The sequence below is a fragment of the Acanthopagrus latus genome, chromosome 10 (genome assembly GCF_904848185.1).
Source record: "Acanthopagrus latus isolate v.2019 chromosome 10, fAcaLat1.1, whole genome shotgun sequence".
Classification (NCBI taxonomy): Eukaryota; Metazoa; Chordata; class Actinopteri; order Spariformes; family Sparidae; genus Acanthopagrus; species Acanthopagrus latus.
Genome location: NC_051048.1, coordinates 8,121,732 through 8,148,480, shown reverse-complemented (window position 1 = coordinate 8,148,480; position 26,749 = coordinate 8,121,732). Strand labels below are relative to the sequence as shown.

Sequence of the window (26,749 nt, the reverse complement as noted above, 5' to 3'; positions counted from 1 at the left end):
CCACAGATAAAAACTAGACTCATTGACCTTCCTCTTCTACCTCCACCTGTCGAAACCTGATCCTGCCCCTCCATAAACATCTAATTTTATAGTCGAGCTGTTTGCGAAGCCCATTTTACAGCTCCCCTCGCGTTGGTTTGATGAGTTTGTGTTACTAGACACAAGTGTCACAATGACTTTCTCCCTGAAAACAAAGTTCATGTGACTTTTTTTTTTTTTTTATAGATCATGACTTTCACACATGCTTTCTAGGTTTAACTCATTGATGAGGTGTGGGATGAGCACGTGAGGAGGTCAGACAGCACAGAATAGATCGGTTCAAATAAAAAAAGGTGTGTGTGTGTGCTGGTTTATTTCATAAGGATATGAACAACCGCTGTGAAAAAAATTGAAACTGACGTCGCTCAGACAGTTCTCGCTTAATTTAGAACCCCCTTGTTGTCCAGACCTATATCAAAAACGGTTTGCCAGAGCATTTTGGCTATTTTCAATGAGGTATTTATGTGCCGTTGTGGCGAGCTGATGTCTGAATCATAATGTTATGATGCTTGTTGGTTGCTGCTCAGATCTGATCAAAAACCACACCCTCACGATCCTGACCAGGCAAAGCATCTGGATTTATGAGTGTTGAACTCTTGATAAATAAAGCCCTACCATGTTTCCTCCAGGGCAGTTGCGTTTACTGACCAAAATGCAACACAAATAAGTTTATACTCACACACCTCCTCGGATGGTCCCATTTCCTGTGACGGGAAGTCATACTTCTTAATGTGGAAACAACATGCATGCTACGAACAAAATCTGCTGTATTTTATTGCTTAGGGCGTTTAAACCTATTGATAGCTGTTTGATGTTTGAAGACTTATAAACAGAAAACAGATCTGAGAGGCCTTACTTGGAGCCTAGCCTTGAGCTAAATGCTAACACTTGCATGGCAACCGTATCAGTTTAGTGTGTTGGCATGCTAACATTTTGCTAATTAGCACTAAATACAAAGGATGGCTAACACTGATGTGAGCGCTAAAAGGTTTTTTGGTATTTGCTTAGAATAAGTATTAACATACTGCTTGATTAAAAGTTAGGAGACCACCTAGGTTCTTACAATTATTCCTGAGGGGAAGTCTATCCAGTTGTGAGACATTATTCGCTAAATTGCAAAAAAAAAAAAAAACAACAACCAAAAAACGATCTCACGGTGCCACTAGAGGAAAAGTCAGAGGGTGACCAAAGTCATGAGGATTTATCCTCTGGAAACCATGAATGCCAGCACTAAATAGTCTGATCGACCAAAATGCCAACATTGCCATCCAAGCTACAGTGTTAGCGTGGCTAAAAATGACATATGGAAAAGAATTTGGAACCTGCAGAAGCAAATGAACCTTTTGAAATGTTACTTTTGTTGGCTTAAAAGCAACAAAAGTGTCATTTCCCTCCGTTGGTGTTCCCTACAAGATTGCTCTTGTCTGCAAGTATGTGATGAACACAGACAAAAGATCTCTTCATCTTCCCTTTTCCTTCTCTTCAGGCGTAGATGTTATGCAAGGGAAATCTAAGAGATCAGCACTATAAAAAGATGGAAGGAAATAAGCGACACCAGGAAAAAATATCAAACATTAACTTCACATAAAAATGACACAAAGTCAAATTTCACAGTCTGTCTAGGTGCGTGCGGTAATAAAAAGTGACAGACAATAAAGTGATGTTCAGATGGATTATACAGTAACTACAATTGACTGTAACGACATGTTTACAGGGTGTAACTTTACCAACACACAGTGTTCCCAGGCATGCGTTCGAAGTAGCGAATACTCAATGAACATTGGCCCCCCGCAACTGAAACTCACTGAAGCTGATCTGAATTACACCAACTCTGATTAATCATTGATCTTAAAGTGTTTATCTGTGCACGGGATGAGTCTGAAGACAAGTCCATCTTAGGTTAGTTACTATCTTAATACTCTGTTTGGATATTAGATTATTTGTACACACCCTGATGTCTAGTTTTTCTCTTTTCGATCAGCCAATCGATCACCTCTTTCACACGACAGAGGGATCATTGTTTTCACTCATCTGTCCCTGGGGAGTTTCGGTCCCGTCAGGTGGGTTAATGGTTAACTCCCCCACGAGGCTGATAACGCCACACACAACTGATAGCTTCCATAAGCCTTCCTGTCGTAAAAACAGAGACATGAGTCGCCCCGGGGGTCAAGATATCATGACGATCGGCAGGAGTGAACTAGGCCAGGCACGTTTTTTTGTTCAAACAAGCGCGGCCCAATCAGAGGGCTAAACGCTCAGTTAATGATCATAATGCACTCTCTAACAGCGTCCACATAAAACCTTATTATAAATGTAATAGTGTCAATAAATGACAGTGATAAGAATGGAATTACAGACTTTGCTCCATCAACAAAAGATTCTTATGACAATAAGTAAAAACAAGGGTTAGGGTTTCCTCTTTATTGGAAATAATGTACTAATATAATGTAATATACTCCTAATATACTTGTAAATATAGACAATACAGTTTTATATGCATTGCGTTTTTTTCTTCCTTTCAATCAATGTCTAGATCGCAGACTTTTAAACCTGCTGTGGGGCAACTGGCACAGCAATGAAATATGTTTTATTTTACATCAGCACATGGAGACCCAAAGTCAACAATATCACATGAGTTAATTGGTGGGGTTTGTTGGTTGGTCAGTTGATTTGTTTGATTGTTGGTTGATTAGTTGTTCTGATGGCTGGTTGGTTTGTTGGTCAGTTGGTTCCTTTGCTGGTGGTTATTTATTTTTTGGTTTGTTGGTTGGTTAGTTGAATGGGTTGCAAACAACAAATCTCTCAGCTGCAAATCATTTTATTCAACAAGATGAAAAACATAATCCATTAAATGTAGCACAGGTCTATGACAGGAAATGCATTTTACATGACAAAAGGTATTAATTTCAATTTTAAAGTTGTAGTCAGAACAAATGAAAAGAACCCTCACGTCAAAATAATTGCAAACATGTCCTCATCGCCTCCACAGCAGCAGCTGGACTTCAGAGTTTCCTACCAGCTTTATGGCAGAGTCGGTGCTACCTCACCAGCAAACACACCACACTGTTGCTTTTGGCATCAATGGCTACACGTTCTTTTACATCACTAAACACTTTCCTTAACAATGCTTTTCTTCATGGCAAAAATAATCAGTTACACAACAGCACTTTCATAAAGGTTTTGTTTTTTTTTAACAAAATGTAAATGTCAACTTAGGAAGTTTAAACTGAAGTGCAAACTAAGAAGTTACATAAAACTGAGCTGCACCTCGACTATTCTGCTGTATTTATACAAATAAAAAGAAAGTGCCATGCTGTGGTGTGTGAATAGACAGCAGAGTAATGTGGTGAATCTCAACCCTGTTAAAATATGAAAACAGGTTATTCACTCGTTTCATTCAAACCCTTTAATATGTTTCAGTACATATTCCACTTCAAAACAAAGTGTTATATTTCCTTAAGCTTTCTCCTTTAAGTATGATTTTTCTTTTTTTATGCGGGGGAAGGGGGGTCAGTGTGTCAGTCCAGCAAAATATAGACACGTGGTCCCATGTCTGGGTTAGGATTTAGCAGCTCCCTTCGACACAGCCAAGCCGATGAGTCCCGCTAAACCGGCCACGCCGAGGCCGATCCCCCCGACGATGGCCATGCCGACCAAGCCATCTAGACAGCAACAGGCGAGTGTCAGCAGTATATATATATTCATATACTTTAACAATGACTGATGCAATGCTGCTATTATGCTGAGACTCAAGATTGATTGTCACCTTTCTTCAGGGCCTTGTCGATGAGTTTCTCCAGGTCCAGAGCCTGCTTGTTCCCCGGCTCGTTCCTGAGAAGAGTTCGGATGTACTTCAGGGCTTTCTCATATTCCTGGAAGAAGAGCAGGGCAGAGGAAACAGAAAGCACTCTCAGATGTATGGACATTTTAAATGATGTATAATCAAATGTAAGCGCTGCATTAACAATAATGTGCATGCTAGAGCTGCAAACATTGTTGATTTATTGATTGAAAGAAACTTAGTTGTGAAACTACTTTGATTATTCATCGTTTTAGTCATTTTTGAGACTAAAGTGTAAAACATTCGATGGTTCCAGCTTCTCAGATCTAAGGATTTGTTCCTTTTCTTTGACATTTATGACAGAAAATATGAGTCTTTGGGTTTTGACTGTTGGATGGAAAAAAGAAGCAATTGGAAGACGTCACTTTTGGCTTTTGGGAATTTTCTTTTGACACTTCATAGAAGTGATTTATCAAAGTAATCCTCAGAGTAATCCATAATACAAGTAACTGTGTAGTAGTAACAGTAACTTGCAGGCATCGAAAGGGTACAATTTTAATGTAAATCAATTAACAATGTGTGATGGCTCACGTACAAATGATACGAAATGCTAAGGTAGAAAATCCTACAAAGCACTGTCATTATGTCAGGAATGACACTCACTTTGAGTCTGTAATTGGCCACTGCAAGGTAGAACAGGAAGTCTCGGGAGTCATCTTTGGCTTTCTGAACAAGCTCTGAAAGAAAAAAAAAAAAAAAAAGTTATCAAAACAAAAAAGCTAATATGTCACACAATTTTCACTTAGCCATAGTACGTTTCAAGTCATATACTTTTTTAATTTAAATTCTCCTGACCTGCCATCCTGTTGGCAAACAAGATACCATCTCCAAAATTAAACACTTTGATTTTGATTATTGATTAATCATTTGGTTTTTTTTTGGTTTTTTTGTTTTTTTTAAACAAAGAATATCATATACTTCCTGGTTTCACTCCCTGGATATAAATAGTTAGTTAGTAACATTTTTATTGAGTCCCCTGTGACTGTAAATCTTATTACTTCAGGTTTTGGACTATTGGCCAGACAAAGCAAGAGCTCTGAAGTTTCACCTTTGGCTCTGGGGAGATAACATTTTCCCTTGGCTTGATTCTATAGACTAAACGATGAAAAACGTGTTTTACATTTAATCCCCCACTTATATAATATGGGGACATGATCTTATAATGTTTTTTTAAATATATATGTACACATTTATACTGCAATACATGTATTCACTCTTTCTGTTTACCATCTGCCATACCTTTCCTGTTTTTTTATTCATCAGATAACAATATAATGTGGATGAGCATTTGATTTAATTAATTCAATTTTAATAATATTATGTGAATAAGGACATTCTTTTATATAGCAAGAAAAAGACAGTGGTAAGGCAAAGAAACCTTAAAGTAGAGTATTAAGAATATACCTTTTTAAAATTTGTTTGTTTATTTATTTATTTATTTATCTAAATGAACTCACCTTCCAACAGCACAATTCCCTTCTTGATGTCCTCCGAGTATTTACTCCTGATCAGACACCACGCATATTCAAACTTTGTTTCCTTGGACACGACTCCCTTCACCAGCTCATTGTTGTATTTCTTTTCAAATTTCTGCCAAAACAAAACACAGAATCCCTCCTTTACCAAACGACCACGGAACCGACCTGTTGTCACATTTAATTAAATCAGGAGAGAAAGAAAAACACAGGAAGGAAGCGACACGGAGACGGCTCGCTTTGCTAATATTACATTTCATATTTATTGTGTTTACGCTGGCAGATGTAGCACTTATTGGGTTATGTTTGCTGAGTAAACACGAGCCTTCGTAGTTCGTGTTCATCTCCGACTGTTGTGGCATTAAAGTCCCTCAAGTAAATTCAGTTCCCAATCTGTTATGACCATGAGTCATTTAATTCTATTAGAGGACATTACGACGACACCGCGTCCACTTTCTGATCATAACATCATCATTAGCATTTAGCTAGCTCTGTGACGTGATTAACAAATCTCCCGCTACGTCGTTTTTTTTTAACATACATGTCAACATTTACCGAGTGAACGTACGTTTTAAGAACACCACAATATGTCGCTTACTTGTTAGTGTGTATGTTAAATCGAAGAAAGAGGTTTATGTAGCTATAAACTTACTAAAAGGTCTTCGGGAGCTACCACATCGCCCACAACAGCCTCCATGTTTCCGGAAACTGCTTCCGGACACGCCCCCTCTTATCATGTGACAGATATGTTGGTGACGTCACCTTTAGAAAACTCATGTTAAGTCACATTAATATAATAATAATAATAATAATAATATAAACATAATAATAAACATGTCATCAACAATAATGTGAATATAATCACACTTGTATTTAGAGGAAAATTGTGTTTTATTATTGACATAATTTGCAGTTTTATGTGGACAAAGAGACAATGCAGCTAAAAAGTATTGAAATAATCAACTAAACAATGATGTCTAAGGATGGTGTCAGGGCTCCATCACTTCCCGAGGTGTGCTGGAGAAAAGGCTAGAGGCAACAGTTCACTGAGGCTGGTTTCTTTGTATGATCCATCCGGCTTGGTCAGGTATACAATCCAGTCTGAACCAAACTGGTGAGAGAGGGGGATGAACAGTGGTGAGGGAGAAAATACCAACATGCAAAATGTACACTTTCTTTTATATGAAAGGTTTCATCTTTTGAATGTATTCTATTCACTGTCTCATATTATTAGTATAAGAAAGTTCTTTTACTCAAGTACTGTACTTCTAATTTCTCCTACTTCATACTTTAATAGGCTATTCAATAACTTTAGTTACTTGCAACTTTTGCAGATTGCAGAACAGTTGGATTAAAACAAAAACTGATTTCAATTTATTAGAAACTGTATATTGGATCCGATAATCTGCCTAGCCTGATTTTTTTTCACTTGAATAAAAGTAGAAATATTGTGTTTTAATATTACTTTGGTAAAAGTGAAAGTCACTCATACTAAATATAGTCATATTCATATAATAGCTTGACACCTTCAAAACCTCTGAAACTTTATTATAATGTGAGACAAAAAAAAGCCCTCTTCTTCAGTCTAGTTTACAGTGCTGCCCTTCTCTATGAGGAAGCTACAGCATTTTACTGTACCAGGTTATTTGTATCAATTATTAACGTGCCTGTAAAACACAGTTGCTCCTGATGTGCACACACCCACTGTCTACTGAAGTACCCAGATATGGGTCTGACATTTAGAGTTAGTGCTCCTGGTTTATATACACTGGTAAAAATGTCTATCTTTATGTCATTTTTTTCAATGTATCAGTTTTAATTTATAGAAAAATTTAAAAAATCTGCCAATGGAAACATTTTTTTCAACCTGTTTCAAATACAAATAGTCTTATTTCTGCCTTGATTATGTATAGTTATGTATAGTGATGTATAGTTATAGACAGGAATAAATTGATTTGCTGCAAAGTTTTTACAGTGTTTCGCTTTCTGATAACAAGATAATGATTGTTGGCACTGGTCATAAATGAGCTCACCTCCATAAGAACCTGCCGACATGCTCCGCACGGCCCAACAAAGCGGTCTTTAATATCACTGACATAGAAGAGAGAGAGAAAGTGCATGAGAATATTCTACTATATGAAACTGTTAATGTGCCATTAATGTCATTAATACTGAGAGGGTCACCATGTCACAGCGATGGCAGTGAAGCGCCTGTGTCCCTCCACCACGGCCTTATGGATGGCTGTCCGCTCAGCACACACTGTCAGACCGTAGGAGGCGTTCTCCACGTTACAGCCTGAAAGTACACAAACAATTAGACTCTGGACTTCTTTTACACTCACTGAACTCATTTTAGACACTGTATTCTATGGGTTGTAGACTTATTCTCCTGTTTTTTATTATCTGTACATATATTCCTTCTTTTTATCTTCATGAACCACTTTGTAATTTCTGTTTGGGAAAGTGCTGCTCGTATAAAGTTTGCTTGAACTATCAAAAAGTCACAAGAACTCATTATGCTCCAGAATAGCACTTCTAAATGTCATGCCACTTTTACATATATTATTGTATCATTACTGATGTGTTTGTGTATATGCAGGATTTTAACATTGTACTTAATTGAGAAAGAGCTTTTTTAAGAACTTTTATTTTAATGTTACATGTTAAAACTTAACATCTTTTGTACATTTGATTAATTGTACTTGCTGTACAACAACGCAGCATAATACATACATAGCTCCATAGTTATTCTACTTTAATACTCTTTTGTTCCACTTTTGTGTTATTAACTACTAAAGTAACTAACAATTTTGGGCCATACAAGGAAAGGAATGATTTCTAACCATTTTATTTATCTATTTTTACTATTGTTGAGGTTGCAAAGCTATGGTTGCAAAGTCTACTTATTTCATTATTTCATGATTTTGCTCATCATACTACTCATGTGCAATATCATTTAACTGTGCAATATCAATATGTGCAATTGTGAAAACACAACTGATGAGTTTGTTTCATGTTTGTATTGTTTATGGCATTCTTAACACTTCATTTTCCTCTCATATCTTGGTTTTGTTTATTCATCTGTATCATTATCATCATTATTATTGATGCTTACCTTTGTTTTTCTTTGTTTATATTTTCTTTCCCCATTGTTGGACTAAGACTTATCTACCCAAACCCTATTATATACACATTTTGTGAGCATCTATTTTGTACAAAATGAAGAAGAACAACATTATTATTATCAAGTTGTTGCAGTTAAAATATTCGAAGATGTGAGGGATAGAAACTGGGTGACTGGTGAGGTATCTTGTGTCTGCAGATGGCAGTGTTAGCAGCCTACAGATATGATTATTGCACTACATTAAATGTACATGGTTATTTTCCACCACTGCACTTTTAGTCTTCAGTTGTTGTTGATTACTTTTATGTTTAGATTAGGTATTAGCCCAATATACTATCTGATTTAATCTGATGTGTCATACTTTTGAATTAACTTCTTAATCTGGCTACTCTAAAAATAGCATTGATTATGAAGTAGACGTATAAATTGGCATTTAATCAAGTGAGTTACATCAAAATTGCTCTCTTTCTACCACAGCTTTGATGGCTGCAGTCACCTGTTGGGTCGTTACCTGTTATTATAGCGCCATCTGCTGTTAGAATGGCCGCACCGACAGGGAACCGGCTGTACGGGCAGTATGCCATGTCCCGGGCCTGCAGGCACTTCGAAACGAGCTCTTTGACTCTATCTGCGCATCACACAGACCACAAGCATTTAACGAAGCAGGGTTAGCTAGCATTTCTGATCAGCCAAGTCGGGTGAAATAGGAAATGGAGGAGGGTTTTGTATGAAGGAACCTTTACACACAGAGAAAGACTTGCCTGTCATTGCAGAAGAAGGCTGGAAGCAGGTCTGTTGAGGCTTCTTGTCACCTTTCACAGCTTAAATTAAAATTCAACCGGCCACGCTGGCCGACACGAGCAAGAATAGCGGAGTTCATCACGGCTCCTGAGCTCCACGCGCTTTGTTTACCTTTACCCCATTGGCTGGCAGACCGGAGCGTCACCGATCAGTTTGTTTGGCCACTGGACCACATGAGACCTGGCTTTTGTGTCCAGTTCTCGCGAGTCAAAACACAGCTCAAAGCTAAGGTAAGTGAACTTTATCCAGGTCATAACCTCACAGGAACACTGCTGAGTGACTAGTGGGGAAATAGTGTTGAGGATGTTTTTACATTTCACAAAAGGACTCATAAAATGTCAAACTTTATTTAAAACCTACAATTAAACCCCCCAAAACAATTATTACATTGACAAAACCAATGAGAAAATGCAATTACTAATGAACATTAGCCCACATATAGACTATTTAGAAAGTCTGACAGATTTACACATCTTTCTGAGGACAACGTAGTTACTACTTATAGAAAATAACATTTAAAAAGTAATAATGGAACAATACATTGCTCAGAAGTGTAACATTAACAAAGTCTAGAGAGAAACTACCTAAAAAATAAGAGCTTCTAAATAAGTAGGATTTCATTCTTTCTTTGACAATAACAGGGTTGAAAATTGTATTCAGAAGTCTTACTTGAGTAAAAGCAAAAATGTCTTCTGAAAATATTACTTTGGTAAAACTAAAAGCCAACCATACAAATGGTATCTGATTCAAAGTAAGTTTCTGGCAATAAATATACTTAAACATCAAAAGAAAAAGCTTAAGTTATTAAGATGATATTATTTTCAGAATCACAGTTTACTTTGCTGATTAACAATATTTTGAAATGAACAGAATAATAAATATGGAAAAGTAAAGGGGGGAAGTAAATAAAAAGTCAGTTAACTACAAAGGTAAATAAATAAAGAGCCAAATCAAAGCAGGAATATCTATTTATGTCACACTGTTTTATAAATTAATGAATGGCAACTTTTAAAATTATTGTGATGGACTGAAAAGTATACCATATGCCTCCAAGATGTCGTAGAAGTATAAAGTAGCAGAAAATGAAAATACAGTAAAATAGTAAAGTAAAATACAAGCACCTGATAGCTGTCTGTAAGTACAGAACTTGAGTAAATGTACTTAATTAAATTCTATCATTGATATCAGACTAAGCAGGTGAGACAAAACAAGCAACTTGGTGATTTTATATGCAGTCACATTGTATGGATTAATATCAACAAAACAAATCAATAATGACAGTAAGTGTTATGTGGACACTCACACGGATAAAATGCTTAACTTGCCTCCTAAGATGCTACATATAACAATAGTTATATTAAACTTAGTTTTGTCCATCCATGCCTCACACATGCCCGTAAACGTCTCTGTTTGCTGGTGCAGGACTCATCACCACCCAACACAGCAGTCCTTTGCAGAGTTTGGCCAGATTGAACCACAACGCAAACGTCTCCCACACTGCATTCCAGAGAGCAAATGTGTACAGGGTCTTATCACAGTACAGACCATCAGCCGCTGTCGGGTCGTAGCTGGGCTGATAGACTGAGAAGACCCACACGTCACCTGTAGACGCATGGGACAAAAACATTAAGTGTGAAGTGTAAAGGGAAAAAAAAAAAAATGTTTTCCATCTTTCATATTATTCATCCTTACCTGCCAGGATCCACGTGAAGATAAATAGGGCCATCAAACAGCCCAGACAGGCTTTGAAACCTCTGGGTGGCCCCTGTGGCTGAGCAGCTTGGCTCTCACAGGGGAGGGTCACAAACGGTATCATCAACAGCGGTATCAAAGCCAGACCCAACAGGTAGTTGGGGATGTTCGGCTGCTGAGGGCAGTCCTTGAAATACACAACACCTGTGGATACACGGTGACGAGATCATAATGTAGTGACAAAACTGAGAGGGGTTGAGCGGGGCTATTCGAATACAATATGAATCACATAAAGAAAGAGCACACTGACCGAAGATGACTCGTACCAGAGTTAAAATGACACATCCAACTGTGACTCCAACTAGCAGGGCAAGATATGAAAAAAAGTGAAATTGGTAATATCAGATTAATTGTATATCATTAGATTGGCATGAATTGTAGTTAATGATGTGCTTAATAAACTGGCAGCTGAGTCCTTTAAAATACTCACCTGGTAGTCGTGGAGGTCTGGGTGGTGTTGGCTTCACCTGGAACCTCCACAGAACACCAACATTGACTACCACTGGACGGCCTGTAGATGGGGCTAAAGATCAAACATACAGACTGGTATTATTCTCCCAGGTTTATAATCTTATTTATGGATCATGAAATGATAGATAGGAAGAGAAGATGGGTACATTTGTGTGTCACCGCAGCCAAAGGACAATTCAATTTAACAATAAACAATAATATTAGTAGAAATAAACAATATAATAAAAAGGAAAGAAACAGAAATACACTTTAAACAGTGTATTGTTATTAATAAATAACATGCCCATGTTTAACAGGTATAATTTCACCATGTTCATCACCTGAGTCAGGCACGCTAACATCTGCTTAGTAGCACTAAATCCAACCAACAGCCGGGGCTGATGGGAATGTCACTGTTTGTTCAATTCACCGCAGATCACCTGAAACACCTGACACGGGTTGCAGTTACAGTTACATCCTATCAAATATAGTTTTTGCATGCTTATACAAGAACGCACTTGCCTGCCATTGCATCCCAAAAAGCTTCCTCTCCTCGATTCCTCCGTCAAATGACTTCATTTGAACACAAGACACTTACAGGAACTGCTGGGGGATTTCTACCAGCTGATGTTTTGATAAATGGTTAAACACTGAACCGGATTGGCATGTAGTGGCACGGTGTTCAAACTATGAAAGAAAGTGAAAGTAGAATGGCTTGTCTTCATGCATTTATTATTTACTGAGACTACCTAAAAATAACTGAACACCTCTAGATAACTTAAGTAGATATCTCCGCAACAAAACACATGGCCAGGCTGTATGTCATGTCCAAACGGATCTTTCTTCACATCTGGTTGATGATTTGAAGACATCCTTGAATGTGTTCAAATAAATTCTTACATATTGCACCTTTAAATGTACAATACGTGCCTTCTTGAGTTGACCTTGGGGCTCCCTGTCGAAATAAAAGACGTTTGTGGAAGAAGTGAAACTGAACTCCATTGTCGGGAGTTTGTGCACTGTAATAGGCTGAAAAAACTCCCTGCGACAGCACTGCGTGGTGGGATGAGGCAATGTTTTAAGATTTTATTCACCTATTCTTGAAATGTAGGCCTTTTCGCTGACTTCCCTATCCGGAAGTAGCGGTGGGGACCTGTTGACACAGCGTTACCTTGAGTAAACGTGTGGATTTTAAGACATTTAGACAGTCTATAGTCTTTAGTCAGTAGACATTGTAATGCAGAATTCGTTATTTTATCAAAGGAACGGATTGCCCTGAAATTGGCGACTTGTTGTTGAGCCTTCGCACCCACTCCAGATGGGGTTCATGCTAACGCTTTTAGCCTCACGGCTAGGGTGAAGATTTCAGAAGCTAAGGACTTCCAGGATTACTTGGATTATTTTCCTGTTTTAAAACAAGAAATCACACAGGCAAAAGCTCGTTTACAACCCATGCTACGCCGGGTAACTTGACTTTATATCTCTGGCTGACAGAGCTCTTATTAAGCCACACTGTAGGCTGAGCCCTCCCTTGTGTTTGCAATAGGCCATATATGGAACAAACAAACTGAAATGATCATGGGCAGGTATCAAAGTGTACGTAGAGCCCCCTCAACACACGCACAGATACTCTGTCGTGTGTTCTTTTAGTTCGTTTGTCCTCTTTTTGTCTTTTTCCCCAGCTGATTTCCGTTTTTTATCAGAGACCTGCGAGAAGCCACACAGGTCTGAAATCAGATTAGGTCGCCACACCAATACTTGGCCTTTGTTCCCTCTCTCCTTCCTGCTCTAACTGTCACTGGCCGTGTGTTTGACTTTCACAGCGTCGAGAGCAGCGAGCTTCTCACTCCTCCTTTCTTTTTTTTTTCCCTTGTTTCGCCCCCCTACATCTCGCTGACTTCCTTCTGATTTAAAGACAGGAGAAGACACAGGCAGTGGGAGTTAGAGGTAGAGTCGTACCAGTGAGTAAGGGGAAGATACAAGTCAGAAACCATGTGTTGTATGGGAAAGTGCGCCCGCCTGGTGGGCTTGATCCTGCTGCCCACAGCGTTCATCTCCATGATCGCCAACCTGTTGCTGTTCTTCCCTGATGGGAAGCAGCTGGACAATGACCAGATCTCCCTCCATGTCTGGCTCATGGGGGGGCTCATCGGCGGGGGCCTCTTTGTGAGTACAGGGTTACGATCTGTGGTCGTCCTCAAAGTCTGGTTTCATGTTTTACTGTTTGTTTCACTGGGTTGTTATCTCTCCTCTGTGTAAACCTGTAAAATGTAATTGCCTGCTTTTATTGAGTTTTATTGAGTATTAATGTTCGGGGCATTTTTTTTAGAGAAACATCAAATGATTTTGTGGAGCATTTTAACCTTATTATTTTAGTTTGGTATAATTTGCAATAACTTTATGCAGATTTCTATTACTTTTTTCTTTTACAAATGCCTGACCTTTGGCTGGGCGTGGACTGAAATGATCTAATACGCAAATTCTCCCCAGTAAATAATTATTTAACTGTGCCTGTCATCGATAAGAGGTTGTTAATCTTTAACATCGGGTACTGGAAAATATGCCACAATAAAAATAAGTAAGTAAATAAACAATGAATATAAGGTGTTCCGAGGGAACAGGTGTGAAGTCTAAAAACAAGTAAAAATGATTTATCCATTTAGTGGTTTAATTGTAAAATGATATTTTGAGTAGGAATTAAACAAGTATACCTGGCAGTGATTTTGCTTTTAATCTCACTCTATCCTTTTTATACTTTATACTGACATACTTTACAATCCAAGTATTCGGAAGCCCCGAGATCCTAGATTGATTTGAAAATGATTTTTCATGTCAGTTTTGTATCTTGTGGTCTCCGTACACTTGGATTACACCTACCGAGCAGTATAGAGCCATTTTAGATATTTATATATATATGTTGGTTGTTTCCCCATCTTCTAGTTGTTTGGGTAAATGTGGAAACGCTGTCTCACTGCAAAGCTCCAGATGTTTTTTGTGGACCAAGAAACTTCACTCGACTTTCAATTGGCATAAGGATGAGTAGATACTATCCTAATTTTCATTTTGGTGGAAACTTATCCTTTGAATATTAATGAATATTTAAATAAACAACTGCAAAATGTTCTGCCATTGATGCTTTTGGTGCATTTTGCCCATAATCCTCACATGTTTTTTACTTAAGTTGCATTACGTGCCAGTGAAATGTAAAAACGTGTTTTACTTTACGGGGAACTTTGCGCAACAAAAGATTTACAAACCGTCTGATCTCCTGTACGTTCACACCGAAGGACACTCCCACAACAGATATGGTTTTTCCATCAGTGTAATCTTGACATTTAAATGGCTGCAGAGCAATAAATAATTCACGATTAAGTTGTGTCATAAAGGTATCGTGGAGACCTTTGAGTCTTTTAGAAGGACACGTGTTAATCATTGGATATTAGAGTTTGGATCAGCGACCGGGAAGTTTGAATCCACTCCCACTCTGGACCGTGTGGATGTCACTGCCTGCTGGGATGAGTGACTAAAAACTCGACTCGGGATTCACAAATATTTGGTTTGAGAGATAAGAGAACGAACACACACACACACACACACACACATAAGAATACAAATGTGTGTCAGATTTAGGCACAAGCACATACACCATACCTCCAGATTTGAATACTTTTCACTTGCGTTTAAAAAACTTATAATCACTCGTGATGCATCTTTCTTGCTTGATACACGAGTAAACGTTCACCCATGTGCTTAACTTTTCAGATGCTCTGCCCGAGCTCGTCTGCTATCAGGGCCGGGGGCAAGGGTTGCTGTGGAACAGGTTGCTGTGGCAACCGCTGCAGGGTGAGTAAAGTAATTTAAGAGACTGACATTAATACGTCAGCATAGAGACTGGACTGATAATGATGGGCGGAAAAAGGCAAAGGTGAGGGCGATGTCTTACCAAAGACGAAAGCGCAAACCTGAATCAAGTGTATTTTATCGACAAAACGTATCAGTGCTTTTTATATTAAGTGTTTTTTAAAGGAAAGTCTGTCACTGTGGGTCTGCCCTCAGACAAAACTTGAAAAACGACACCCCCTCATCCCGCCTTAGCTCACCTGCTTAATTTTTGCTTAATCCCTGGATCATGGGATCATGATTATGTTTTCTGACCCCATAAACACTCAACAATGGAGCCAAGAGAGCCTAATATTTCTATTTGGCATGAATTTAGACTACACCTTTCTTGTGAAGTACTTGTTTATCCAGGAGCATTTAAAGGGAAGGGGAATGAGACTGAAAATAAACTGTCTTACAAACTGGACCTTTGAGTCACATCAGGTTGGGTTAAATGTATATGTAGGCCTACTTTAGACAAGAAAACAATAATGAACTAGACACAAAAAAGATTGTAAAATAACAACACTGTATATTCCTGTCATCCTCTCAGATGCTCAACTCTGTGTTCTGCTCTGGATTCGGTCTGGTTGGATCGATCTACTGCATCGGTGTGGCCTCTGCCGGTCTGGCTGACGGGCCCAAGTGTCGGGTGGACGGTATCTGGAAATACCCCTTTGAAGAGGAGTGAGTGTTTCTGCAGCCATCGCTCACGTGTATTTAAATGTATTTATTTCTGAGCACGTAGGCGATACCGCCACAGATAGCGGCCTGACATGTATTGTTCTAACCGTTCCTCATTTTTCTCAGACGTGTGTCTGCACTTCGCTATTACCTCTTACTGGCTGATGGTCATTTTTTTGGAGCGGCAGATAAGTTTCAGTTCTTAGTTGTAAAAAAAAAAAAAAAAAAAAAAAGCAATATTTTTTAAAATCCAGTAGGTGGCAGAGTGAACCAGTTGTTTGTGTAAGCATGAGCCTGCTAAATCAGAATAAGCTTACCCCACTTAAGTCTTTAAATGTAAGGGAACTACTTTATTAGCTTGATCATTGGTCATGTTCAGCTAAAGATTACAACTCTTGCCTTTTCTAGTTGAAGAACAGTTGCTCTTTGGATCCTAATGGCCCCAAAACAATATGACTTAAAGTTAGGACAACAAGATCAGCACTAAATGAAGCGTTTTTATGAGTTCCGGCAGGTAAAACTGAATCACCTGACAAAGGCCCATGAGAAGACTGGGACCATTGTTAATAAATGTGATCATGCGGTTAATATTTAGGCTTTTGTTTTGCATAAGCAGCGGTTCAAATGGCGCCAGTGTTTACAGGGAGAGGGAACCAAGTCTGATTACACAATGCATTTTGGGTTATAAATATGAAACCTCAGATGTCCTTCCTCCAGCAAACCTCAATTTCCCCTTTTTTGTGTCTTTCTGTTTTTCAGTGTGAGGTTCGGCAATCCTGTTTACTTTCTATGTTACTTTGCACAGTGAATGCACTTGAGTTAGTCATCCAATATCTCCTTGTTTACAAGATAATTGTACTGTAAATGACTCATTTAATTTAGCTTATTTTGGTCTTCTTAGTGTTGTTATCTCTTTTTTAGCATCTGATGTTATATTGTTTTGTCTGCAGCCTATTATGGTGCCAACCTGGCCAGGCATCCCTCGCAAAGGAGTTATAACTTCAAAGGCTCTTAATAAAAGTTCGATCAATTAGAAGACAATGTTTCAATGGCACTCAGTAGAGGCATGCTTTGCCAAAGCCCAACAGTGACCTTTAACTTAATTAAACTAAATCCAGTATCACATAAAACATAATAAATCCACTAGATGTGGATTTTAATTAGGATCTGCTTCCAGTTGTACTCACTCATAGATACCACTACCTTAAATGCAACATCTTAGCACTCTTATCAGGATGCATGCATTATTCTCTAAGAAATTAATGAAGAGGTTGAAAATCTCATAATGTTAAAGAAAGAGAGAAAACATTCATCAGTCCATCCCTTTAAATGCACCAAAAGTTAATGAAAACCATCCTTCATCATTTTTTGTGGAAATCTAATCAGTTGTTTTTGTGTAATCTTCCTGGCCAACCAACCATCCAACCAAACAAACGACTGACCACAAACCAACCAAACAACCAACTGAAAAACCAACCAACAAACCAACGAACAGGGTCAAAAACATAACCTCCTTGGTGGAGTTAATTAAGACCTAATTATTGGCATAAATACTCAAAATATTAACCAATAATGGAAACTAAAGTTTGAATCCGTCTCATGGCTGTGTCTATCAGTGCAACAATTTCAGTGCATGAAAAAGTAATCCAAAAGTATTCAGATTACATTTTATGTAATCCACTGGCTTATGTTACCAATCACAAAAAATGTCAAAATGTCATTTGTAGTCAGTAACAGACTACATTGTCTCTTTGTCAGTTTTCTCCAACAAAACTCTTGACGGGATCAAGACCTTCTCCCTCGGTTCCTTCTTTTCTATTTTCCATGTGCTTTCTCTCTCCACTGCTCACTTGTTCCATTCGCCGTCTTACTGACACATTTTTCCTCAACTCAGTCATCACACTTTTTCTTCCTGCACCCCAAACTTGGCTTGCTGTACACATATTTTCATTAATGCTGTGTTGTGTTTGTCTTGGACATTGCTTATGCTCCACTGCTGTTCCTCCTTGCAGGGCTTCTTCCAACTACATTGCGAACCAGACCCTGTGGTCAATCTGCGAGTACCCCAAAAATGCAGTGATGTGGCACGTCGTCCTGTTCTTCATTCTGCTGGCCATGGGGTTGATACAGGCAGTGCTCTGCGGCATCCAAGTGGTCAATGGCGTCTTGGGATGCCTCTGCGGAGACTGTCGTGACAGCAAAGATGTAGGTCAACAAATCCCGAAACTCTAAAAAACCGAGTTAGGAGTGGATGTAAACAAATCGTACTAATGACACAATAAGTGTTGAAGTGTTTCTGAGCAGGGGAAGTCGTGAAAGCTACATGGGGGGGATATGGAGTGCAGACAAAAGAGGGAAACAATAAAGACTGAAACAACGTTATCAAACTCCGCAAAGCTAATGTGAAGCAGCATTTTCTGTACTAACTGGTTTGGTTGCTGAGATGGAGCCAGCTATGCTTAGTAGCCCAGAATGGCTTGGCCTTTCAGCAGATTCCTTCAGTGTTGCTTTAGCGCTGTTATGATTGCCGTTCTGGTTTTCTATCAGCTCTGCCACTGATGGAAAACAGGAAAGGGGAAAAGCTTTTTGTGGATTTGATAGCTTTACTGTGTTGATAGATAACGTGGGTGCAGTGCAGAGGGCTGGGATTGTAAGAGTTGTGCGATAAAACAGGACAATGGATCGGTGCTCGTTTAAAAGCATAGTTTTGGGACATTATGAGACCATATTGTGTAATTTTTCCACTATATTATGGACTAAAAACCTAGATAAAGAACAAGTGTATCTATATGTATAGTAGTGAACAGCAGAGGTGTTGTTCATTGGAGTTTGTTAACTTGGACAGAACAGGCTAGCCGGTTCGTCTTGTTTGACTCAGCTAGCTAACTGGCCACTGGCCATAGACATAGCTTAGCCCTTCAAACTAGAGTGACTTCCTCACCCAACACTTGGCAAGAATGTGAAGCTGAAGTCCTCTTTCAAAGGAATCATGTATTGTTTTTATCCACTTAGTAAAGGGATAAAGGCTATGCTAACTGGCCCAGAGTGCTAACCAGCAGCTGGTGTAACCTAGCTTAAATTAGCACACAGCATAGACCAGACATGCTGTGTTTTGGTGCTGGTTTTTGCTGTTTTTTCCAGCAGGGAAATGAGAGTAATCTTCTCATCTAATTCTGGGAAAGAATGTGAATGAGAGTGTTTCCTAAATTTTGAAGATGTCTTTTAAGGGAGTTTGATCATTCAGGCTAAATCTTTCAAACATGCCAGGCTAGCTAGGTAACAGTTCCCTCAATCCTTTTGGTAGGCTAACCAGTGGCTGGTGTAGCCTAGCTTAAATTTAGTACATAAACATGAGAGAAATATCAATCTATTCATGTCACAATTTGTCATATTTCCCCAAATGTATTCAAACTTTAATCCAAACTATTCTTTCAAGGAACTAGCTTTTGTTTCAGTGTACCTAACTGAAGGCTAAAACACCAAAGTCAGACGTAGAGATTTAAGGCTAAAACCCTAGATGTCATCAAGATTCAGCAGTCGTCAGAGTTGCTTTAACTGTAAAACTGAATTTCTATTTGTATTTAGAATATACTCAGGATCATTCTGATGAGTTAGCACGATACGATGACCGGTTTGAATCTAAGTTGCAATACATAAACTGGCAACTTAGGTAAACGGAAAAAGGTCAAAGATCATTTTTAATTTTGAACTTTTGAGCTCAAATATCTACCCAGGTTGAAAATTAAGCTCAGTTTTAGCACATGGTTGAACATATAGTGAGGGATGTGGAAAAACAATTCTGCTGACTGTGCACAGAACTGAGGGACATACATTGATCTGAAGGACAAGGCAGTCATCCAAAACATTAATTATCAATGTACCACATTTCTTCAGAAAATACCGTCACTTTCACATATGCATTGTACAAACTAATGTGTACTCAGTGACACAATGCTCACATTTATTAACTGCTCTGTCAGTCATCTGACAGCTCACTTCCTGTCCCAAACGCAACATAGCCATGTGACTTCTGTCTTGTTTGCAGGATGACGGTGGATTGTGAAACTGAAGAAGATCGCCCGGTTCTCCCCTGTCTTCCCAAGGGCATGGAGGGATTTCTGTAATTCATTTGTTTCCCAAAGTTCATATTCAAATACACCTCTTTGTAAAACATGTTGAGGATTTCTTTGAATGCTCTCAACTTGCTTTTGTCTCACACCTATCTTATGCCGTTTTGAGTCAAAGCCTTACTCCGTTATTTCATGTATTTGATTCTGGTTGTTGGTTTGTGTGTATTGCCTCGCTTATTTGTGTTTGAGTTCTTCAGTGTAATAATTAATTGTGTTGCTTTTATGTACCTATATATTAAGTATACAGTATATACTTTTGTATGCTATGTACCAGGTGAATGTGACAACACAATATGAGCTGATGAATTTTAAAAAATATATATTAAGCATTATAATTGGATGTGTGCATAATTAGTGAAACTCCTGATTAAAAACTTATTTTCTTGCAGTTTTTGTGTGAACTTTGATGCAGTTCTTCCTGAATTACTTCTCTCAAAAAAAAAAAAAATGTGCACACCAGCTCTGTCCTTCTCTAACACTGATCATCCCATAGAAGAACTTCTGCACAACCCCGTTTTGATCTCTGTCAATTAATCACCTCATGCTGTGCCCAGGCAGCCGCAGACAGCCAGATCTAACAGGATTATTGTGTGTGGAGACAAGGCCAAAGGTCAGAGCGCCCCCTGTGGTCACTGTGCTGACTGCAGCTGCATAAACAGTACACTATCTGGACCAGCGGCGCCTGTTAGCATAGGTGCAGGTTAAGCTCATAAGCTTTTGTTGCCATGGAGCTGATTCTTGGTAATTGTTACCTAACTTTAAAGTTAAAAGCCTGTTGCAGAGCTGCGCCCAGGTAAATATAGACACAGTCTCTCTTGAGAGAGACCAAATAACTTAAAGCTAAAGCCAAAGTCTCTGGCAGAACAGATAACTGCATTTACATGTGCTTCGGTGTCCTAATTGCCTCATTAGTAAAGTTTTTTTTAAAAAGTCATTTTCAGTAACACCCTGATTCCAATTCCTCGCTGATTTTTTTTCAAGCTGCTCCTGTGTTCCCATACCTTCTAGGACAGGGAGGGGGGGAATTATGTAGTTGTGGAAATAAGGCCTGTGCCCGACACCGTGACCATCTTAGCTCACTGATTGGCCGGTGCAGCGCTCTTATATAATGCACAGCACAAAGCGAGGAAGGAGCATAAGTGAGAAGTATTTGGAATAAAAGAACGGCGGGGACAAAGGGAGGAAAACGGGAAGGGGGCCCAGTCTGGGCCACTTCTCATGCAAATCATGGCCCCTCTTCGAAAGAATCCAGAGTGGCAAAAGAAAGTGCTGTTAATGATGTGGCGGACAAACACTCGCGTAAGTGCACACATGCACTGAGGGAGGAAGGGAGGGGATGGCGTCATTAGAGCAAGCTGAAAAACAGTCATCGAAGCACAAAATTCCTCTGTTACATTCGCCTTGTGCACTTGTTAAGACCCCGCAGTGAGCCCATTATTTAGAAATGTACCCCCTTTCCCAAAATCGAGCCCCCCTCATCTCCGCTTGATCTTTTTTTCAGGCTCCACTGGCAGAACAAAGAGGAGGCAGAGGGGAAAAACAGGCCAAGGACAAGCCGAAATGCCCAGTGTGGTCCAGGGCCAGTGAAAACACGATGTGGGCAGAGCAGGCTGATGGTACAAATCAATCCCTGTAAAAAGCGATACAGCATTTTAATTGAGCTAATATTTCCACCACTGCAGCGCTCACCATGTGGTTGAAATGTCCTCAGCGCACCGGCAACCGCATGTAAAAGCAACAGTCATGCTGTAAGTGGCACAGAGTCAGACACACGTAAGTGATAACTGAGCCGTGCGCACCACCCTGTAATTATGTCAAGCACACGATGACCCAAGCAAAGCCGCAAAAGAGACAGTCAGGTACATTCAGCAAGTCTACAACCAGTGTGTTTACAACTCTGTCAGCACCTTTAAACCAAATATCGACCTTTTACTTAACTTCCTGACTATTCATTTTCCACTTTTACACCAGCGTCTTCTTGTTTCCTGCATGCTCACTAGATAAATTGACTTGACCACACTTCATTGGTATCCAGACAGATAAAAAGGACATTTTATGGTAGGATCGCACAAGAAATCCTAAAAAAAAAAAAACATGAAAATGGAACCTCTTTTTTGGGTGTAACAACTGCTTAAAGATGCTGTCAGCCCCTGTGTTACTGGCACTATAATCAAACAACCCCTTGCACATGATATTTCACACCTGGACCACATATTATTGTCAACAAGACATAGCATCACTTGTTTCTTTCTGCACCTAATTTGCGCAATTATGTAATGAATGTACTTATTTCAACCAAAACTACAATCTTTTCACAAACTAACCAAGTAGGCTAGTTTATTTGCTTAAACTTGACAAAAACACAGCCAACATTACATAAACTCATAATCTTGCTGTCAGGTACCAAGTTAACTGCAACAGACATGCCTCTAACTAGCCAGCTAAAACCAAGAATGCCATAACATTAGCTAGCTGGTGCGACAGAAGGAGCTAGCGATAACGTTTGTTGATGCTAAAACCAAATGAGGCTGCATATTTTTATAAATGGTATAAATAATAGCAGTTATCAACAGGTAGTAATAAAACATTACTAAAAGAGGCGGTTAAATCCAATCATTGTCAAGAAAATCCTCCAGCTAAACCCCTGCTAACTGAAAGCTTGCTTAGCATTAGCAAATTTTAGCTAGCTATGCTTTCCCCTCCGATTTAGTGTGGTGGAGCCACTTTTAAATCACTATTTTAAATGCATTGGGCTGTAAATTCATGTCTTAGTCAACTTAGGCAATTATATTGATTAGTGATATTGTTTATTATAATTGGACGGACACAAGCTAGCTAGCTTTTAGGATAGCTACTATGAAGTAGGCTAGGCAATGCACTGTACATTTTTGTACAGTCTCATTAAAATTAACATCCGTACATTAAGACAGCATTCAGTTTCTGCATTTTTAGGTAGTATTGATGTTTTTAGGCTAAAATAATCGACTAAAAAGTGAAGCAATTACAGTCTTTCTATTAAGCCCTGTCGACCAGATTTAAGGTTAGGAGTTAACCTTTTGCAATGTCCAAAGTTGATATTTGCATCCAATGTGGCATATCATGTTTACATTAAATACTTATTAGCCGCTTTTCACACCAGGGGTTGGAGGAGATGGTGGCGGCATTATTCAAACCCGACAAAGGTTATTTTTCAGGCACATGAAGGTGTCCGGGCATTTTTGTGGCAATAAAAACAGCTTTTAAACAAACGTAATGTTGCAACATAAAGACATGTTGACTTGTCAATTATCTTGGTTTTGCAGAAATGTACTTAGCTAACATTTATTCTGGTCATTTGAGGGTTAGGGTTAGGGTCTATTTTGCAGTGCCAGCCTGCTAAAAATAGTACAGGCTTTTGACTCAATCTCAATGCTTTCCTGTGAAGTAAAGCCAGTCTGCTCTTTGCCCTCAGATGAGCTATTCACTCCACACAGCATTATCAGCTGATTTGTACAGTATGCCCCATACAACCAGGATTAGACTCCTTCCCCCAACGTGGACGTCAGAATTAATACAATCACTGAGAACAGTTGATGTGTCCGGATTTCTCTCCGTGATGTAAAAACAGAAAGAAGCACGAGTTAAGTGACAAACAGAGGGAGGGAAGGAGGGAGGGATCAGTCTGAGGATATTGGAGGAGGGCGACAGGGGATGGAACCAGCCCCGAGCGACCTCAGCCAGTCAGGCCCGGTCCCGGCTCCGCTGAGGCATGCCAACATCAACAGAAAATCAACAAACTCTGGGTGTGGGAATGTCTGGAGTGCTGAGGGGAGGGAACAAGAAACAGACATTTGGGGTGGGGGACATCTGAACACTCACACAGAGAACTGGTTGGATCCTGCAACGACTTGATTTTAGTTAGTTCATACAGTTCTCTGATCTCTGATTTGTATATGGGAATATTCTCGACAGCAGGGCTGGGGACACTTTAGGCAGATCGGCAAGCCGTTGGCTGTATAGCTGGAAAACTATTTTTAAATCACTGCAGGGTGAAGAAACTATTAATTTGTTGTGAAGGCACGGAGGCAATTTAAAAATCAAATTAGCCCAGATTTAGATGCGATTAGATAGGTGTGACTACACACATATACTGCCGCTCCGAAAGCTCATAAACTCGCGTACACTGACTGCATTACTAAACCTAATTTGTCTGATGCAATCCCGCGAAACTCCCCACAAAACAAGAGAAATCATCCTTAACTCGCTCACAATTCAACTCTTAAGTGGCATGAAATGATTTACAAGGGAGGAAAGATTTGCACATTTAGCATTTTAATGGATGCAATTAAGTAGCACTTTCAGCCAAAGCACTTTTACAACTAGCTACCCATTACTGACACGCTCAAAGAACGATAGCAGCGAGTTGACTAATAGCCTCTGTTTACCTTTTGTTTTGTTTTGACGAGTTTCCATAGAAGTCCATTTTTATGTAAGTCCGAAGAATTTTAGAGAAGGCGTTCTTTCCTGGCAAGGCTGCCTGTCCAGTGTGCCCCGGGGGAAGTTACTTTTTGAGCGATCCTCAACCTCATCATCCATATCACCCTGTTGTCCTAGTTATCCAATCAAGACACATCCCGTCTTCAATGATCATATAAAAAGGTCTTGCTTTAAACACCCATAAAGTTTGAGAAAAATTGTTAGAGCGAGACTATTCCTTGATCAAGACTTGGCGGTCAGGCGTTGCCCCAAAAAGGATTGAGTTGCAGCCATTGTGGACGTGTCATGGCTGCTTGCCGAGGTGATCTACCGGACCAAATCCCCCAAGACTTTTAGTAAGTATGAATCATTTACACAGCAAAGGTTATAAGGGCTTCCTTTTTCTAAGATCTTACAGCATTTTCTTTTTATTTGGGGAATTCTTTTGCCCAAAACAACTTACGTCCCCCCCCAAATACACCCACTCACTGGGAGCATTTCTCTTTACTTGCACGTGCATGAGCAACTATAGGCGTTGACAAAGCGTTTCAATGGCTGTCTTTTACCTCAGAGTATTTTTAGGATGGACTACTTTCGCCCCTTCTCCTGCCTCTTGCTCTTTCTTTTTCTGTCTTTGCCCTTCCTGCACGTTTGCAGCGCCGCTATTCCTGTCTCTCAGCCAGTGGAGCAGTGTGGCACTGAGGGATTCAATTACCAGTGGAGCAAAAAATTCACAAGGGGGATGATGTCAGTATTATGACAATGCCGCTTTCCACTTGCCACCCAGTTGGTCCCCTGGCTATAAGTGTCTGATATCACAATGGGCACTTGAGGCCAATGGGACAGTGGGAGTGGTTCAGCTCCTGATATCTGAGCCTCCTGGTGGGCTCGTAGGAAGCTGGTAATCACGCCTGGGCCACTGGCAGCCTGGCAGGGACACTCGTCACCTTACAAGGAGAGGAACGAGTGTCTGAATGTGCCGAGGTGACACCGCCGAGGCACCACTTGACGCCCTGTGAAGGAATGACAGTAACCTCTGTGCGCGAAGGGAAGCCACTGCATAAGAAACGGGCTGTTGTCTAACACGCTTTCGTAATCCCGGAGGTTTGGTTTATGAAACGAACAATGGGGAGGGTTAAATTTGGCATAGATAAAGAGCTGAAAATTGAAAGTCCTGATTGTGTGAGACTACTCATCATGGAAAGTGAGAAACCTGTGCAAGCTAATCACTAATAAAAAATATGTCTATCATCTGAAATCAGCCTTCAGATGTTTTTTTTTTCTATGTTTAACTCTTACGGACCAGGTTTTTCTGCTGTTAATCATCCACACAGAGTGGATTTAAAATTAGAGACAATGTCGAATCAAGGCTCGTACGTCCTTCACCCACATCCACAGGTGTAAATCTGAACACGTGCACATATTGCACGAGAATCGAGGCATGTCTTTGTGGGGTACGACTGGACTTCCACACGGATCACACAGATTTCAAAGCTGCTGCAAACCTCCAGTGACGGCAACGATCAGCTTCGGTACATTTCTCTCAATTTCAGTCTAAATAACAGATCTAGCGAATGTTTCCCTTGAAGAAAAACTGAAATTTCATTTTTAATAGCAGTCTGGCACACGGGACACAAAAATGTACTAATACTATAATATGTAATCAAGCATTTCAGGAACATCGGCTATATAAAGTGCGGAAAGAACTGAACTGAAGAACTGTGAAATCCACAATCATTAACTACATGTACTATACTATATACCATTTGTATACACCATGTATATACAAATGGTATATACAAATGGTATACAGTATATACAAATGGTATGTACATAGGGTATAGAGTACAGTACCATTTGTATATACCAGGTATTCAATCAAATATGACAGAAAACCAAAAAGTTACTGATGAAATCACAGTATCAAATTATGTATTGTATAAATCACAGAGACCAACAGAGTCCTGTACAAAATCCTTGTTACCAACGATGCACCAAGAAGTTGTTAAAACATAATCGTTAATGGAGCCAGGAGTAAACCCAGATAATGTGCTGGACAAAATCATGGTGCTGTCCTGCTTGTTTGGAGGGGAAGTGCAGCGGGATAATAATGATGATT

The 26,749-nt window shown here is 39.5% G+C and overlaps 4 protein-coding genes across 6 annotated transcripts; 1 reads left to right on the top strand and 3 right to left on the bottom strand.

Moving 5' to 3' along the window:
• Positions 1 to 2,841: 2,841 nt before the first annotated feature.
• Positions 2,842 to 6,138, bottom strand: fis1 (fission, mitochondrial 1). Its single transcript, XM_037112377.1, has 5 exons — positions 6,008 to 6,138; positions 5,338 to 5,470; positions 4,484 to 4,557; positions 3,806 to 3,911; positions 2,842 to 3,701 (listed from the first exon to the last, which is right to left on the bottom strand). Exons 1-5 carry the CDS (start codon positions 6,050 to 6,052, stop codon positions 3,598 to 3,600), a joined length of 462 nt encoding a protein of 153 aa, XP_036968272.1. The 5' UTR covers positions 6,053 to 6,138; the 3' UTR covers positions 2,842 to 3,597.
• Positions 6,139 to 6,227: 89 nt separating this feature from the next.
• On the bottom strand, positions 6,228 to 9,391 carry zgc:103586. The gene is made up of 5 exons (XM_037112378.1): positions 9,241 to 9,391; positions 8,991 to 9,107; positions 7,540 to 7,651; positions 7,389 to 7,446; positions 6,228 to 6,466 (listed from the first exon to the last, which is right to left on the bottom strand). The coding sequence occupies exons 1-5, from the start codon at positions 9,245 to 9,247 to the stop codon at positions 6,356 to 6,358; spliced, it is 405 nt and encodes a 134-aa protein (XP_036968273.1). The 5' UTR covers positions 9,248 to 9,391; the 3' UTR covers positions 6,228 to 6,355.
• A 47-nt stretch (positions 9,392 to 9,438) lies between these two features.
• tm4sf5 (transmembrane 4 L six family member 5) lies at positions 9,439 to 20,563 on the top strand. Of its 2 annotated transcripts, none has more exons than XM_037112374.1 (5): positions 9,439 to 9,510; positions 15,245 to 15,325; positions 15,915 to 16,048; positions 18,058 to 18,250; positions 20,091 to 20,563. In XM_037112374.1, the coding sequence occupies exons 1-5, from the start codon at positions 9,454 to 9,456 to the stop codon at positions 20,106 to 20,108; spliced, it is 483 nt and encodes a 160-aa protein (XP_036968269.1). In that variant the 5' UTR covers positions 9,439 to 9,453; the 3' UTR covers positions 20,109 to 20,563. The 2 variants fall into 2 exon arrangements, with proteins under 2 accessions (XP_036968269.1, XP_036968268.1); XM_037112373.1 differs by lacking the exon at positions 9,439 to 9,510 and adding an exon at positions 13,362 to 13,648.
• Positions 9,608 to 25,080, bottom strand: LOC119027295 (transmembrane protein 272-like). Of its 2 annotated transcripts, none has more exons than XM_037112375.1 (5): positions 24,600 to 25,080; positions 11,463 to 11,555; positions 11,283 to 11,333; positions 10,973 to 11,176; positions 9,608 to 10,882 (listed from the first exon to the last, which is right to left on the bottom strand). In XM_037112375.1, the coding sequence occupies exons 1-5, from the start codon at positions 24,625 to 24,627 to the stop codon at positions 10,665 to 10,667; spliced, it is 594 nt and encodes a 197-aa protein (XP_036968270.1). In that variant the 5' UTR covers positions 24,628 to 25,080; the 3' UTR covers positions 9,608 to 10,664. The 2 variants fall into 2 exon arrangements, with proteins under 2 accessions (XP_036968270.1, XP_036968271.1); XM_037112376.1 differs by lacking the exon at positions 24,600 to 25,080 and adding an exon at positions 12,005 to 13,007.
• Positions 25,081 to 26,749: the final 1,669 nt, after the last annotated feature.

What these genes read in the sequence shown, in the direction of transcription:
- fis1 (XM_037112377.1), bottom strand. Translation starts at nt 6,052, where the DNA reads ATGGAGGCTGTTGTGGGCGATGTGGTAGCTCCCGAAGACCTTTTA. An exon ending in GGGAATTGTGCTGTTGGAAG is followed by an intron (nt 4,558 to 5,337) that starts GTGAGTTCATTT and finishes TTTTTCTTTCAG; the next exon opens with AGCTTGTTCAGAAAGCCAAA. An exon ending in TGGCCAATTACAGACTCAAA is followed by an intron (nt 3,912 to 4,483) that starts GTGAGTGTCATT and finishes CTCTTCTTCCAG; the next exon opens with GAATATGAGAAAGCCCTGAA.
- zgc:103586 (XM_037112378.1), bottom strand. An exon ending in AGATGGCGCTATAATAACAG is followed by an intron (nt 7,652 to 8,990) that starts GTAACGACCCAA and finishes GTGTACTTTCAG; the next exon opens with GCTGTAACGTGGAGAACGCC. An exon ending in ACTGCCATCGCTGTGACATG is followed by an intron (nt 7,447 to 7,539) that starts GTGACCCTCTCA and finishes CTTCTATGTCAG; the next exon opens with TGATATTAAAGACCGCTTTG.
- tm4sf5 (XM_037112373.1), top strand. Translation starts at nt 13,475, where the DNA reads ATGTGTTGTATGGGAAAGTGCGCCCGCCTGGTGGGCTTGATCCTGCTG. An exon ending in TCATCGGCGGGGGCCTCTTT is followed by an intron (nt 13,649 to 15,244) that starts GTGAGTACAGGG and finishes TTAACTTTTCAG; the next exon opens with ATGCTCTGCCCGAGCTCGTC. An exon ending in AAATACCCCTTTGAAGAGGA is followed by an intron (nt 16,049 to 18,057) that starts GTGAGTGTTTCT and finishes TCCTCCTTGCAG; the next exon opens with GGCTTCTTCCAACTACATTG.
- LOC119027295 (XM_037112375.1), bottom strand. Translation starts at nt 24,627, where the DNA reads ATGGAAACTCGTCAAAACAAAACAAAAG. An exon ending in TCGTCAAAACAAAACAAAAG is followed by an intron (nt 11,556 to 24,599) that starts GTAAACAGAGGC and finishes TTTGATCTTTAG; the next exon opens with CCCCATCTACAGGCCGTCCA. An exon ending in CAGACCTCCACGACTACCAG is followed by an intron (nt 11,334 to 11,462) that starts GTGAGTATTTTA and finishes TTGCCCTGCTAG; the next exon opens with TTGGAGTCACAGTTGGATGT.